This window comes from Clavelina lepadiformis, chromosome 2, assembly GCF_947623445.1.
Source record: "Clavelina lepadiformis chromosome 2, kaClaLepa1.1, whole genome shotgun sequence".
Taxonomy (NCBI): domain Eukaryota; kingdom Metazoa; phylum Chordata; class Ascidiacea; order Aplousobranchia; family Clavelinidae; genus Clavelina; species Clavelina lepadiformis.
Window position 1 is genome coordinate 8,558,017 of NC_135241.1, and position 16,617 is coordinate 8,574,633.

General features: G+C 34.0%; 2 protein-coding genes across 2 annotated transcripts; one reads left to right on the plus strand and one right to left on the minus strand.

Annotated features, from left to right (window-relative positions):
• Positions 1–1,643: 1,643 nt before the first annotated feature.
• LOC143446776 (forkhead-associated domain-containing protein 1-like) lies at positions 1,644–13,024 on the plus strand. The gene is made up of 28 exons (XM_076946566.1): positions 1,644–2,322; positions 2,523–2,729; positions 3,347–3,470; positions 3,638–3,784; positions 4,226–4,332; positions 4,502–4,805; positions 5,006–5,136; positions 5,364–5,441; positions 5,530–5,742; positions 5,812–5,939; positions 6,252–6,369; positions 6,460–6,661; positions 7,600–7,780; positions 8,004–8,139; positions 8,511–8,600; positions 8,691–8,810; positions 8,941–9,058; positions 9,224–9,339; positions 9,529–9,644; positions 9,725–9,841; positions 9,957–10,089; positions 10,197–10,335; positions 10,643–10,767; positions 11,094–11,198; positions 11,363–11,583; positions 11,662–11,827; positions 12,073–12,228; positions 12,319–13,024. Exons 1-28 carry the CDS (start codon positions 2,224–2,226, stop codon positions 12,469–12,471), a joined length of 4,050 nt encoding a protein of 1,349 aa, XP_076802681.1. The 5' UTR covers positions 1,644–2,223; the 3' UTR covers positions 12,472–13,024.
• A 762-nt stretch (positions 13,025–13,786) lies between these two features.
• Positions 13,787–15,447, minus strand: LOC143447133 (uncharacterized). Its single transcript, XM_076947074.1, has one exon. The coding sequence runs from the start codon at positions 15,303–15,305 to the stop codon at positions 14,325–14,327; it is 981 nt and encodes a 326-aa protein (XP_076803189.1). The 5' UTR covers positions 15,306–15,447; the 3' UTR covers positions 13,787–14,324.
• Positions 15,448–16,617: the final 1,170 nt, after the last annotated feature.

A 16,617-nucleotide genomic window follows, 5' to 3' on the forward strand; every position in this document is an offset into this window, starting at 1 on the left:
GACTCCAATATTGCTTAAGGGAAACCCCCGATACAGATTTTTTTTTCTGAGGCCATGTGCAATTAGATTAGCATTTATTTAATTACCCTGTGAAAACGATTAATATGTTGAGATTTTAAAATGCAGGATTTTATTTACTTAAGAATTCGTGTAATTGTAAATTAGCAGCTATCATTTTTTCATGTACAACAAATATTTATTGATTGTAAATTTTGCCAAGTTAAGTAAACATTTCGAGTCTCCATAGCAACGGTTGACTCTGTTAGGTAACTCAACACGCTCAACAGAAACCATATACTTGTTTGATTTGACAGAGAGCTATGTATTTGGTTAACGTCATTACGTCATGTATCGGTATATCATGACTCGCCCACACTTTTGTGACATATTGGTGTTGTGCTTTTAACAAACATAAGCTGGTACAGTGATTAGTATCGAAAGCAGTCTGAAATTCTGAATACTCTGAATGTCTATCCGTTGACGATCTACCGCACCTAAAGAATTAAATCTTATTGATAACGGTTAAGTTCTAAGGTTAGGTAATAACTTAGGTTCAGATTAGTTAAGATTTCAGATGTATCTTACATTTGACTCCGAGAAATTTATTTTAAAGCAGTTTCAGCAATACAATTTCATGTTGGCAAAATAGCCTATAGCCTACATCAGGGGTGGCCAACCAGTCAGAGACTAAGAGCCTCACTTCTTATTGTGTTAACCGCAAAGAGCCACATCATACACATTATGATTTATGACGCTTTTTCTTATTACGTCATAATACTGCATCAGATATTGTTTCAGTTTCATCATCTTTATTCTGGGTCAAAATCTGATGTAATCAGTCATTATTTAGCAAATATCAATTGAACATTAGCCAGTAGAGATTACTTTTCTGTATTATTTCTCTGCCTAAAATGGGTAAAATGTGCTCTCTTTCGGAGGTTCAATATGAACGAAAGAGCCGCATAATACCGGGCAAAGAGCCGCATGCGGCTCGCGAGCCGCGGGTTGGCCAGGCCTGCTATACATGATGCTGATTGTAAGTTGGCTCTGTAGTGTTGCGATTGAAGAGAATGGAATTGCAATTGTGCCAGATTTGATACTCAACGGTCCCCTGCAGCCATGTTGTTCATTGTTCTAAATTTGGGCTGGAGCCCATCATCTCAACTAGCACTCATAGCAAGCTTCCCAGTAGGGAAATAAAACATGCATCCACCAAAATGCTTGTAGAAAAGCCCATTGTTTAGGTGCTAAAAATCATCACCAAATTTATAAATGTGATACAAGAGTCATACAAGACTTTCTTTAGTCTGGGTGATCTAATACTACACCATGAGAGATAGGTTAAACAATAAACAAAGTGACTATTTTACCAGTGTTTGTTTATTTGAGTTACTGAATCACAATACGGTGACAGGCAGTTTTTTGCTGATGAGTTTATGGCTCTCATTTTAGACAAGGGCAAGAGAGCATTACGGTTTTGTAGTGGTTAACAATTGAACTCACGTGCTGGAGGCCTCATGTTCGAATCTTGTTAATGTTTGATTGCTTGTTTTGTTTAAATTTATTTCTGATCTAATTTAATCATGAAAGGTGAGAGTTTGTGTCGGAGGGGATTAGTTATAAATTAATTTAGACTTTGTGAAAAAATGTGATTTTAAGTTGAAAAATAGAATTTATTTCAATTTAGTCTAGCTTAGTAATTTAATAAAGAAAAGTAAGACTTTGGGTCAGATGGTGTTAGTTTTAGGTTAATTTACACTTTGGAAAAATTAATATGTTGTTCTAAGTTGAAAATTAACATACATCCCGACTCATTCACGAGCAGATCTACCATATTCATATTTTGAGTGTCTGCTTCACCTGCCACCATTTACCGAAGTAAGTAAACACCAATTGTATAACCGGTTAGCCATTTACAGAAGTAGCTATTTCCGAATTCGATAACCGGCTACCGGTGAAATAGATGCTGCCAAAAATAAATACCGTCTTGAGCATATATTAGCTTATTCAGGAAATAGCTTGCTGCTAAGTTTCTTTTGACTCGAATTGTTCAAGCCTTTTAGCAAGCAGTCATTTGTAAAATGGAATTTTGCATGCAATGAGTAATCTAACGAATGATTATTTTTTGTTGACATATAAAGTACAATTTTATTGGTAAAAGTTTGTAGGCTACTTATATTTCTCAAAAATATTAAGTGTGCTGGTAAAGCATTATAGCAAACTATGGTCAGAAAAGGTTACCTTAAAAGTCCAAGTGGAATTAATTTGTTACAACAATGCAAAACAACTATCGGAAAAGGAAATTGTGATGTTGTCATTGAGGTACATTTCAAAAAGTTATTGTCTTTTTTGTTTCAATTGTAAAATTTGTGGAATACTTGTTGCTGTTTGTAGCACAACCCTGTTACTCAGTCTTTAAGTAGTATTTTAGCCAGGAAATAAGTGGTATATTTGCGTTTGTAAAGTAATTCAAAGCTACATATGATGCGGCTAATTTTAATATTTATATTGTAACAATACAGGACAACTCCATAGATCAGCAGCATGCTATTATAGAATACTCCATAAATGAAGACTGTTTTGTTCTTCATGACCTAAATTCAGCACAAGGAACATACGTTAATGATTGCCGTGTTCAAAATGCTGCAGTTAGACTGGCTCCTGGTGATGTTATTAGATTTGGCTATACTGGAAAACCCTATGAATTACAAATAGATGATGCTTCAACTGTAAGTATCCAAAACATTTGCTAACATGATTTGATAAAAAATAACTTCAACGTAATTAAACAGCAATGAATCTGTAATGAAATGATTGTTTATCGTTCCTTAGCCTGTAAGGGCGACCACTTCAATTACAAAGTTTGTCTCTTGAATTGTTGTCCTCGAAGTAAATGAGTCTCAGGTCGTTGTTTCGCTTTTCTTAATCTTAGAATTAATTGTATACCATGACAACTGTATAAACTGATTATATTGTTTCTTGTTTAAACGATTACATTAAATAATACATTGGGACAGCTACATAATAAAGTCGACCACTTTCTAGGGTTAACTTAGTAGACTGTGACGCAATGAATAGCTATAAATGAAAGAATAACTCACGTCACGATTTATAACGATACACAGGAAGTCATGCATAGGCGACACGTAACGCAATGCTTTGCTTTGCCGATTTCCGTATTCTATGCGGCATTCGATTTGCAAGCAATTTTATAAAATCATCACAAATCTTACCCTAATTTTCAATTTCTGATCACCACTTTAATACTAGCATAATATCTTTACTGATCGGATGGGTACCAATTTAGGCAGTGTAGTTAGTGATGTCAATGTTTTCTACCTTGCAGATGACCAAATATCTTCCTGTCCAGCAGAGGCCTTCATGGGACTCCCCAATACAAATTGTTGTATCTTCTCCAAGAAGTGAAAGAAGTTCTACACTACCTTTAATAAACCTCACATCTTCTGCAGGTATAAGATTCATTTCTTAAACAGTTTTAAAGGGCAGGAAACTGCAGTATATGTAATCACGTTTTTCAACTGGGCTAAAACAACTCTTAAATTCAAGTAATTGGTTCTATAAATTGTGCATTGAATTGGTGCTGCTTTTGTAAAATGCTTTTTTTATTTGCTCAAAGCCATGATGACACCTCAAAAATCAAGCTGTGTGTACCCACACCCACCCCTCCATTGCCGATCTTATGGCCCAGATGCTACTCCTCAAGTTTCTGGGCATGGTACAATCTCTTTTTCTAACATTGATCATAAAAAGTCTTCCCAGGAAGGTATCTTTTCTTTTCATGTTAGTTTTATGAACAGCTGTGATTGTGAATTAAAATGAAATGTTAAGCTTTGCACAAACCGTACATTAAATGCTGTAACACATGAAAACATTGTGGATATTTTCTATAACTTACTATTTGAGGTATTTGCACAGTTTAGTGTGAAATGAATTATAGCCTATGATTGTCATTATCTCATTATAACTTTTCTTGTTTTGTGCTGTTATTCAATACAGTTTAAAGCTGACAATAGGAATGCTTTTATTATGATGTGATATGTCAACTATTTTTTCTTTTGTTAACAAACAACGTTAGAGCTTTCAGAACTTAAATGTTTAAAACATGTTATTTTTGTGAGATTTATTTTAGTTATGTCTGACAAACTGTCACATCTATTTACATTTCTTTCAACAATGTCCCTTGAAAACACAATGTTTTTTGTAGATTGGTTATCATCAAGTAACTCCAACGCTGAACATATAGTGCGTGAAAAGGAAACGAAAATTATTCAGATGGGGGATGAAATCAATAGACTGGCTCTATTTGAACAGGTAATTTAACGGTAAATTGCAACACCTTATGCTTGAAGTATTCCTATAAAAACTGTACCAAGGCATATTGTCTGGCATGGCATACTTCTTATACTTAGATATACAGATGAATACATACAAAACGTATCTTAACCTTTCGTTGATATTATACTATCATAATGCTGCTCAGGAATCCAAACGAAAAGACTCAACAATTTCTTGTCTTCGAGAAGATCTTGCACACCTGCAAGAGAGACTTGCAAATGAAAAACAGTTGACCAGCACACAAGTCTTTCAGAAATTACAAGCAGTTGAAAAAGAAATATGTTCAAGAAGGAATGAAGTTGCTGTCTTACGTCAGCAGTTGGATGCTACTAATACTTGCCTGAACAGCTCACCAACATTAACAGCAAAATTAACAGACAGTGAGAAGAAAGTACATACTTTGAGACAAGAACTGGACAAGTCCAAAAGGGAGTATGGGATGTCACAAGGTGAGAATTTTTGTATTGCAGGTTTAATTACAACTCAAGAGAAAAAATGCTGTAAATAGGAATAATTCTTCAGTTATGACGGCGTCTGCTAAAATAGAGTTTTGTATGTTTGAATTTGCTGTTTAAGAAGATATTTGTCACGTAGATTAATAATGTTGCAAAATGTTGTTTTAAACCTGTCATTTTATTTGCTTTTGTAGGATTAGTCCAATCTCTCCAAAAAGAAATTCAAACTAAGGAAAGTGTTTTTAATAAAATGAAAGCTGAACTAGATCACCTTAAAAAGGAATTTAAGAAGAAAGATGTTCAATTATCATCAATGTCTTCCAAAGTATGTAGCAAGTTTCTTGTAGTGCTTTTTATCATTTGCTTAGAATTTGTAAAAAAATATCTGTATGTTAACTATTGTAATTATTTAGTGTTGTAGTAACATTTACATAAAAATTTGGAAGTATTGTATAGGGCATATTAGTTTTATGTGTATTATTTATTAACAGATGTGATTAATAGTCTTACGGTGGCTGAATTCCGATTTTTTATAAACTTTTGTTTCCATAGTTTACACGAATAACGGAAGATCGAACAAAAGATGACATGATTGAAGCACTCAAGAAAGAAACTAAAGACTTGAAAATTGTAATTTTTGTTTGCACATTGTAGTTTTATCTAATTACCAAGTTTTATTGCTGTGATCTGATTTTATTTTTGTTGATTTATAAACAAGAAATTGAAAACACTTGAGTCACGAGCAACGGATCAAGTTGGGTTATTGCAAACCTACAAAGAAGAAATTGTTAGATTCAAGTCTAAGACTGATGAAGCAGCAAATGAGAAGAAGCATTTAATTACAGAGCATGATGACCTAAAACAGAAATATTATGAATTACAAAGGAAGGAGAGGATATTGCGAGTAGATTTGGAACAATCCCAGAGCCGGGTAAATTTCCTCCAAAAGAAGGAACTGAAATTTTAAATGCTTTTAATGTGGTAAAATTGTATTTTCCAGCTAGATAGATTTCGAATGAGAATTCTTCACACAGTTTATGCTGCACCGGGGCTGAATGCACCAGATGACTTGCAGTCAACTGATGACAATGTTCTTGTTAATGATATCAAAAAACTCATTGCCTTTAGGTATGACATAAAACTTTCTTAAATTGTGAAAATGTAGAAGCTGAAGCCATTACTGAAATCATGTGTTACCTGATCATCTTAAGACGATTATATGTCAGGCATATGTTGAGTAATTTTGTATTTGGAATGAAAACTGTTGCAGTGTTAGGTGTACAATTTTATTATATTTTGATATTAATGTTTATACTGTAGAAATGTTGTTGTTTGCTCTGACTACTGACCAAGTGGCTCATGCTGTATAGGCACAAAACGGAATTCTTCTTTTTAAAGAAAAGTCTATGCTTTTATGTAGAATAGCATTTTTCTTTGTAGATCTGATTTGAAGGACCAAGTTCATTCACTCCAGAATGAAATGAAAGCACTTCAGTCATTTAAAGGAGACATTGACTCATCAAAAGAAACTTGCACAAATGCACTAGAAGATATAATAGTAAGTCAGATGAAGAATAAAAATATCCCAAAGTTCCATTTTTTTGGGGAAAATTGTTTTCCTTCAATGAAGTGTTGTATTTGGTTTTAGAAACACTTATCTGAAAAAGGACATCACTCAAGAGTGCTTAAAAACCAAGCAGATTTGCTCTCCTCTTTGTCTTTAACAGACGACAATGTTAGCTGGATATACAAGTCTTTTGTTACATTTTTGAATTGTGAAATTCAGTGGGTTTCAGTTTTGGATGAAGCATTGCAGAAAGCGGGATATGACATTTCTATTACTGATCAAAGTAAGAATATAAGTCGCTTTGTAAGTTATTATTAATAATTAATTAGTGTTGGCCAGCATTGTTAAACAGACTTAAATGTAAGTGACAGGATGATATGTAGCATTATTAAATTCCTTGTTATTGCCTTTCTGTTGAATCATCTCCTTCTTGTTACACTTTATTCGGCCTGCATTATACCTTTAAATAAATTTGTGTACCGTATCCTTTATTTTTATTGTGAGAAATCAAAAATTTCTATATTGTACAGCTTGATTACTTTTAAAAAGCTGTGGTAAACTGATATACATGCTTACAATAAAAGCTCTTAAAAGCTGTTAGAAAGTTGACCTCATTGACAATTAAACAACTTTTTCATTTTCAATCTGCCATGAAATATCTATTGTATTAAATAAAAAAGTTTGCTGTGAAATTGGATATATCTTAATAAATGTTTTAAGGGGTTGCTATAAAGACCCAAGCCTTTATTATCTAATTTTCAACTTACAATCATTAAGTTAGATTCCAACTTAATTAAAAAGCTCTTTAATTTTCTACCTTTGAACTTTAGTGTTGTTTGTGAAGGTTGAATAAATAGCTGTGGGAAGTAGGTAGGTTGGTAATACAGTCTGAAAGGGCATATAGAGTTGTGCTAAATAATTTTTTTATCTATTAGGCACCTAACTATACTTGAAATAGTTAGTTGTTGTAATGACTAGTTTGGTGATGTCGTTGTGTGTTAGTGCGTTTAAGAGTTGTTTTATTGAGGTTCAAGGTTACAACCTTTAGTATGGTGCAGTAGCAATCGATATAGAATTTTCAGTTTGTGTGAGCTGTATTTAGATTCTGTCCAATAGTTTGCTACCACAAGGAAAAGTAAAAGCAAGTTGAACAAACAAATCAAAACAATCAAATAATTTTTTAAAATTTACCATGACAGAAAGATTGCTTGTTATTTTTAGATCCTTCAGTATATGTGAATGACCTTCATCGAGCTCTTGATGCAGAAAAAGAAGCTCATAAAAACGCTATGGCTTCTTATAAGGATTTAGAATCACAACACCACAAGGAGTTGCAGAGCAATATTAATAAATTGTTGATTGAACATGAAGAGAAGTTAAATGCTGAAATCGAACGTGTAAGGTAATTGTTAATTTTTTGTGATCCAGTTATACGAGGTGACATGCTGTGCCTTAGCTTCTTGGAATATTTTGCCTGCAAGGCTTAAATATTTTCTTTTGATTTTAGCTTTATGACATTTTGCAAATATTTGTTTTGTTTCATTCTGGAGATGATTTCATCTTCTTTTGTTGGTTTGGTTTGTTTTCTCAACCTTTAACTATGAAAAAACCATTTGTAATGCAAGGATGGAAGAAAAGGCCTTATATGAAGAATCACTGAAAAATGCTGCTAACGTAGAAGAGGAGAAGTGCTTTAAGGCTTTAAATGAGGAAAGAGAAAAAATACGATCAGCCAACCTTGGTATTGAACAACTACAAAAGGTTTGTATAATTATTGTTACATTTTCTCATTGATACATATCATAAGATTTTTATTGCAAATGTTTTATGATCGATGAACGAGTAGTGTTATATTGGCATTATAGTTTGATATTTTCAAATTACAAGGACATTTTTTAAGATATTGAGTTGTATTTTACCAATTTTACAAGAGCAACTACTACTTCTGTTGTGTTGTATTTGAAAAGTGATTCACTTGATCCCAAATTGATTCTTGTTTTAAACTATATTTTGAAGTATTTATTATCGTTTATAAAACCTCTTTAAATGCAGTAAAATAACTTTGCAAAAAAGATGCTGTAAGATAAGTGAATATGAAAATTTTTTATAACATGTCGTTTAAATTGTTTTAGCTTCTTTTGGAAAAACAATCAAGAGAAGGTGAACTGGAATCCATGATTCAACAAGCACGGGAAAACATTGAAAAGCATAAAAATAAAGAGGTGGGTGAAATGATGCATAGGACACATGTGCTTGGTGTCATTTCTTTCGGTGCTAGGATTTTGTTCCTTAAGTATTTGATCAATATGCAGCAAATGCTTCAAGAAGAACTAGCTGAGCTACAAAGAAACTTCAAGTTAGAAATGCTCTCCAAAACTGAAAACTTTGAACAAATGAAAAAGAACTATGAAACAGACATTAAGCAATATAAGGTTAATGTTTTAGGTTTATTCGGATTTCTGTTTAAATCATGATGTATCATATTCTTTTCTGGTACTTATATGTAGAGAAAATATTGTTAACGGCTTTAATTTGATCAAAAATCGTTTTTTTTTTGTATAGGAGGAAATCCATCAGCACTCAATTACGATTGTGTCAATGGAAAAGCAAGTGCAAGCTCTTACCAAACAATATCAAGATTCCGAAAACCAACTTAAAAATTATCTTGAAAAAATTAAAGGTTTTACAAGTCAAATATAAAAGATTATTGAAAATAAATAATGCTCACTGTTGTTTTATATCTAGCTATTTGAAAGTGAATTATGAAAAGTGGCTGTTCAATGTACTGCTAGATAGTAAAAGAAAATTTCTGTGCATTAGTAAAGTAAATTTTCTAACCTTATAGAAGCTGAAAGGCGTAGAAATCCCACTCCTCCCCCTCAACAAATGGTTGACCCTGACTTGGCACAACAAATTCAGTTTTTGAAATCTGAACTTCTTCATGCAAACCATGAAATAAATGTAAGTTGTGTTTAAATTTTTACATGGTTTTCAAGTGCCCAGCCAGTCATTTGTACTTTTAAACTTGTAGAACTGTAGATGATATTATTTACTTGGTAGTTTAGGTTTGTACTAAGATTTCAAGAATATTATAGTTCATCTGTTAACAGATTTCTGAAACGACTCTAATGAATGCAAAATGCTTTTCAGATGCAACAAAGCACTATTACTGCATTACGGCGTGATCTGACCGGTGCCCAGGCTAGAATATCTGATATGACAGGTGAACTAAGTGAATCTCAGAAACGTGAACTTGAGTATAACAGGTTTGTATTTCATTTAGCTTTTCTTTGTTGGTAGTTATAATATATTTCAATATTGGCTTATTTAATTTTTTTTTATGTAGGAATCTTTGTAAAAATCAAGAAACTGAACTTAATTCCATACGGCAGAAATTGCTGAAGATGTCTGGATTAGTCGATTCTCAGAAGGATCAAATTGAGAAATTGCATAAAGAACTTAAGTGAGCCTGACATCAGCGATAACAAAATGAGCTCTTGAATTCGTTTGCATAACTCATTATTGTAATAGCCTTGCCCGTTTCCACTTACCTACAATATATTGAATAATAATTAAAGGGAAAAAGACACTTTAACATTAAAGCAACGGACAGAAGCTGTTGAACAAAAGGACAATGTTAAAGATCTGCAACACCAACTTGAGCAAGAAAAATCCAAATCAGACAAACAAACTCAAGCAAAAAGTACTGAGGTGAGCAGTAAAATTGTTTATTGTTACATTTGGTGTTTATTATTCTTGAAAATGTCATAGTATTTTGTATAGCAAACATGTTGCATATCATTATTTTTTTTTTTCAGGGTAAAATAACCCTGGAGCTATCCAGCGTCGGAGCCCAGTGTCGCGGAGATCGCCATGAAGAGATTATCTTTCGCCAAAGAGAAGCTCTGGCTGAGTTGAGAGCACGTATCAAAGCTTTAGAGCAGATTCGCCCACCTTGTACGTTTATTTTGAAAGTGAACAAACTAACAAAAATTTTTAATATTGAACTCTTCAGTGGTCCTGATAAACAGTTCCAAATTCGGGCAATACGACATAAAAAAATCAATAAAAATGCGTGTATCAATCGGAACTTGCACAATAGCTAGGTCGGTAACCGGGCTTGAAGTCATGTAAAGACTTTCCTCAATCCGAGGATAAAGATTATATGATACCCTAACATACCAATAAATTAGTGTTTAGTTAAGCTGTCGTTTTTTCTTTTTTAAAACCATCGGCTTCAAAATAACTTAACACACATTTTCAGTGCCAAGCCAAGAGCAAGCCTTGCAGCAAGTCATTTTGCTTAAAAAAGAATTGGCTGAAATTCGTGCAAAACAGGCAATTGAGGAAGACAGACATTTTCAGGCACAGATGTCCCTTGATAAAGAGGTTGGTTGTTCCTTTTTTCGTTTTTGTCTAGTAGCTTTTCTAATCTATGCTACTGTCACACTATCTTTTCCAAAATTGGATTTTGTTTCAATTTCTGTCGTGTTATCATCGTAATTAGAATTATGCTTTAAAATTTGCAAAATATGCATTGGGCCTCACTTCCACCAATCATTTCACCTCGTTAGTTACTTTAGCAATGCCATTGTTTTATTCAACCATGTCAGCGACCCATAACCGGGTTACTCTTTAAAAGGTTTTGTTTCTTATGTGTATGTAACTTACTTTATTAAAAGTACAATATTTATTTTCGCTAATTTACTGCATAGGTGGTTGATTCTCACCAGCAATTACGATCGGCGACCACACAAGCCTCCATTGAAAGAACATCTCGTGAACAGCTGCAGAATAGCTTGGAATCTTCGGAAAAAAACGTAGGAGATTATTTTATAACTTTACATTAACATATCGGCGTTTCAAAATATTATATTGTGAAATCTATATTCCTGAATACCCGTTTTCTGCTATGGCAGTATAGTATAACACTCCATGTAATCGTTAATGGTGTTATAATTTTTGAATTCTTTTGATTATACAGTACTTTGACCTTTTGAATTCGGTTTCGTCTTTACTCGGAGTTAACAGTCTCCAAGGCGCTGGTTCAATGCAGCATCTTCCGCCAGATGAAAGAGAGAAGTTGTCTCAAAGTAGGAGGATGGATTGCAACCAGATAACCAGTAGTGTTAAATCAGTTATTCAACAGCTTGATCGAAAAGAACAATTACTACAAGGATACGAGAAGGATCTCGGGAAACTAAGGTTTTTCGTCGTATGAAACAATAACGAAATTTGAACTAGAACTTGCAGTTTCAATCAAAACTACGCATCATTGCACAGGGAGGCTGAAAGTTTTGCGTCACATAAATCTTCAAGAGTGGAGGTTTTGTCACGACAGCTAATGGAAAAAGCCGAAGAAATTGACCACTTGCGTGAAGCTTTATCCCAAACGAATGAATCCTTGGAAATCGAAAGGCGACTTAACAAATCGATAAAACAAAGACAGGTTCGGCCGACATATGAAAGTTTATAAGACCTATACTTGTTGGGTATAGTTCATCCAAGCCCTTCAGTTGACAGGGTCATATTTTAAATAACTTTGTTTGCAAAAAAAGATTACTCTTCGATATAAGGATTTCGTATTTTCATTTCATTGGAAAGAAAAATTGTACGTGGTGCAGACCAATGCTTCATTGTGACAAGCGATGATCGGTTTCGTCAAACGCGTTTAGCGGTGTGTTTTTTCTACAGACATTTTACCTGGAAAATTTGGATTACCGGCGACCACCACCACAAGGAAAGTCAACTTATACGTCTGAATTCGACAGCACCAAACGAGAAATGACGAAGAAGAAACGAAACGACAAAGTAAAAAGGAAACAATACGAGATAAACGTGCTAAAACAAGTAAGTATTGCTTAAACTATATAAATGTAGTTTTGTATAAACAGGAAATAAATTTCTTTTTTAATTGATTATTTATTTGCGTGTTTGTAGAGAGTACTGGGGAATGAACGGGAACTGTGTGATACCACAGCGAGGCTGATTAATATGGGAAGGTCATCGCAGCCCGGGTCCAGCGACGAAATTTCCAACATTTATCGACTTCGAGAAAAATCGCGTGAAGAAGACTTATTGTCAGAAACATAGAAGCTCTTTGGGGTTTTGTCACATTTTGACACAAAATCACATTATTTCAACAATTCGAATCCGATTTTTTTGCAGCTGCGTAGTTGAGCAAACATTTTTTCTGCTTTATATTCGAATTATATATATAAATCATGTTTATGTATACAAAGGGTACTTTTACAATAATGCATACTACATTTTGCACAACTTTTATCACCTAATTTTGACTGCAAATTTATAACGCACGTCTATGTTGAACATTTGCAACTAGTTTTTATTTGTAATCAAGTGCAAATTACTTTGTTACACTAAAGTTTTGACTATCTCCAGTAAACAATTTTTTGTGGTGAGTTTTCACTTTTTTATTCATAAGTTATCACCAATTTTTTATCGCCCATTCAATGTCAATGTTAGTATAGTGTCACCATAGCGAGTATTTGTAAGTATTACGTTTACCGTTTCCTTCCTTAAGTTTGGCTTTTAAAGTATTAACATACATTTAAATCGTTAATAGTTACGTGATGTACGTTACGAAGTAGCGCAACGTTTGCAATTTCAAATAAAATTTTATGAATTCGAATCTGTAAGGTGTTTTGCAGATAAACTTTCGTGTACATAGCTAAACTTTTTGCTTGCTGTGAAATTCATAAAGTTATTCTACTCCTTCATTTTATAGCAAGTTTTAAAAGTAGTGAGCGTCCTTTGAGGGGATTTCGATTAATTTCTGATTACGTAAGTAGCTGTTTTGCTATAACATTATCAAAACAAATCTGTTGTGAATGGGATTTTGATTTTTTTCAAGGTTTCGCAAAAATAATTTAAATTGTACAAAAGTGCATACATCTGCTTCATTGTGGATTCGATCAATGATTTAAAGACATTGGGAATATTTTCCATGCAAAGACTTTCACACGCACATAAAATGGAAGTTTTAACACTATAATCACCACGCATGTTTCAAAAGAGCAGGTGACATCATTCAATGCGCATCCTGTGTTGAAAGAAAGTGGAACATGTATACTGGCTTAGTTACTAAACTTCTTGCATTTCAAAGCCCAAAAATGACTCGGTTGTTCAGAATTTAAAGTGGTCGATGATGCAGTATTGAGTGATTCGGGCAAGTTTCCATTGTGATGCACTTTGACGAATAGTGTAAACTAAAGCAATATAATCGCACATTCCATAGCATACAAAAATAATATTGGTACTTCATATACGTATGGCCATGGGCTTCAACGAAAGAGTTCAATGGAGAAATTACCCAAGTAATTTCCAAATGAAAAACAGTCACAAAAACGCACATCAACAGCAAACAACTCTCTATCAACACTGTACATGAAACAATACCACATTTATTACATTTCAGTGGCGCTTAAAAACATATAGTCATAGTGATATAACAAAAAAGTTGCCGGACATTGGTGCAATAAGCTTCAAAATATAAGTCATCGAAGTGTGCTTCTATATCATTTATTTGAAGTTAATTTGTGATTTTTGTAGGGTTACTCTGCAATTAGAAAATAATCACGTACAACATAGTACTTCCTCGTTTCCTACTTGTGATATAGACAATAAGGCTTTAGGATTTCATATAGGATATTGTAGTTTGTAGATTAGGCACGATCTTAAAACCTGGCACCGATGTCTTTATGACCAAAAAGTACACAGACTAAAGCATTAGTCTACAGTTATCATCAAGCTATAAGCGGAAAGGGGGATTTACAACCCTATTGCTACTGACTAATTGTTTGGCAAGACTTAGATACAAATGTAACCAAACTATGAACTTTCGTTACGTTTTCTACCAATTAATTGGAGCACTAGGCCTATTGCTTCGACAGGCAATTTTTGAAAAAGATTTAAGGGTGTTTGTTTTATAATATATTACAGCACTTTGACTTTAAATGGGTAATATCGAGGCGGGCTTCGGTCATTTCATCTCGAAGTGAGGCGAACTGAGTTTCAAACGACGCAACGATGGTTGCGGCCTGTTCCTCAATCTTTTGATCAGTCAGCAAGCTGCTTGCATGCGCAGATTCTTGCACAATTAAATGATACTTTCCGTCAATACTAGAAATTTTTTCAGACATCTTTTTTTCCAGACTTGCATTTTTTTCTCCAAGATGGTGTAATATGTCACTACAATGTTTTTGGGAATCATTTAAACCTTCACGAAATTCTTTTCTTATTGCTTCTTCAGCTGGTTTTAAACGTCTGTCGATGTCACGAGTAAAGCGTTCTTCCCATTGCTGCTTTTCTCTTTGCAATTTAGTATCAATGTCTGAAAGAACATCTTCCTGCAACTGTATTAATTCCGATTTTAGAAATATGTTGAAACTACTTTCGAATTCCCGTTGTAATTTTGCTACGCGCTCATTGAACGGTTCACCATCGGCCACTTTGTTTTCGACTTCTTTGATCAAATTAGTTTCAGTTGCTTGCAAATCTCTTTTAAGATCGGCTTTTATTGTACCTTTTTCTTCGTTGATACGTTCTTGTAACAATAGCAAAATATCCCTGCGAACATCCACCAACAAACTCTCCAGTTCAGAACGTATCTGCAGACGCAATTCTTCTTGGCGCTTTAAGTAAGTAGACTGCCGCTCGTTTCCTAGTTTACGTTCTCTGGTTTCCCTTGCCATTCCTCCTTGTTCTTCAGCCCCATTTTTTACGATATTAAACGAATTGTTAGCTTCTGCTGCTTTTTCTTGTTGCGTTGGGGATGTATCGGCGACTGTAGTTTGCGATACGTGATATTTCATCTTATCCTTTGCAGAAAAGCGATCCTTCTTTACAGACAGCTCCTGTTTTATCTTGTCAAAATCGTTATTAGCATTACTATATACGCCAGTCATTTTAGAACATCCATAGAGCTGATACTATTGTGATTGCTACTATCTTTGGCTAAACCGTGGTAAAGCGGATGTTATTATTGCTTCCACATACACCAAAACTACCTACATTACTATGTCATAATTTACATTTTACGTAATAAAGAACAATTTATAAATTAGTTTTAACGAATAATGCGGCAATTAGCCTAATTATGCATGCTTGCTGAGACTAAAGTGCTAGAATAGCAGTAGGCCTACAGCGAAAATGTTTCATTTTCGCAAATCATTGAAAATTGGTTAACACGGTTTAGAGAAAATCAGCTTTATACCACTATAGTCAGGGTTGCCATCAGTCTCAACTCAAAAATAAGGACGGCTAGAAAATGAACGAGGAATCCACCTTAAACAGTGTACAACAAGAGAAAGCAACCAATGTTCCTAAAAAAAAAAAAAAAAAAAACAAGACACTATCTGCATGTTCATAAGGTTGGTTTTTCTATCTTCATGGTTGCATTTTGGTATCTCTTTGGTACAAAATGGTATCGTAAAGGTGACAAAATGCCCAAAAATAAGGACAAAAGTGCCCACCTTCGCCCTAAAAATAAGGACGAAAGTGAAAATAAGGACATTTCTTAGAAAAAAGGACAAACATATTTTCTAAGACACGTACGGACCTTTAAAATAAGGACAAATCTTAGAAATAAGGACGGTATGGCAACCCTGACTATAGTTATGGTTCTTCGGTGGTTCTTAACCTGGATTCGACGGCGCCGTTCCAGGGGCTCGACAAAGGTCTTCTTCGAATTGCAAAAATTCAGCAAATGTTTTGGTTATGTATCAATTTTGATTAGTCACAAAAACAGAACAGTCTAAAGCAAGAATTAAACGAAATTATAAGCAAAAGATATTTTTCAGAAGGCTTCTGCCCTGGCCCAAGGTACCGGTACCGATATAGTTTTGGTATGTGTGGAGAAATTGTCCACAGAAAAACAACATTTAGATTAGAAATACCAGTGAGGGTAACATCACTTTAAATCACATATGTGATGCAACTATGAACAATCCAATGGAAATTATTGCTGGAGCATATTTTCAGTGGAGCATAGCTACATAGCAGTGATAGCACAGACAATTAAACTATCCTATGTAGGCTAGTTATTTTCTCGAATCAGTTTGTATTGAGAACAAAAAAAATACTAGAAGACAACTTCCACTTTCCTTTTGCACACGACATTCCAAGTACGGTAGTGTGTAAACTAAGACAGTATCAACCTTAATGTTGTGCCAACGTTGACAAATTGTAAGGACTGGTATGTAGGCCTTATATCGTGCA

Excerpts from the sequence above, each read along its gene's own strand:
- LOC143446776 (XM_076946566.1), top strand. The coding sequence starts at position 2,224 with ATGGTCAGAAAAGGTTACCTTAAAAGTCCAAGTGGAATTAATTTGTTA. Across the intron at positions 7,781-8,003 it reads GCTGAAATCGAACGTGTAAG|GATGGAAGAAAAGGCCTTAT; the intron begins GTAATTGTTAAT and ends TTGTAATGCAAG. Across the intron at positions 11,199-11,362 it reads TGGAATCTTCGGAAAAAAAC|TACTTTGACCTTTTGAATTC; the intron begins GTAGGAGATTAT and ends TTGATTATACAG.
- LOC143447133 (XM_076947074.1), bottom strand. The coding sequence starts at position 15,305 with ATGACTGGCGTATATAGTAATGCTAATAACGATTTTGACAAGATAAAA.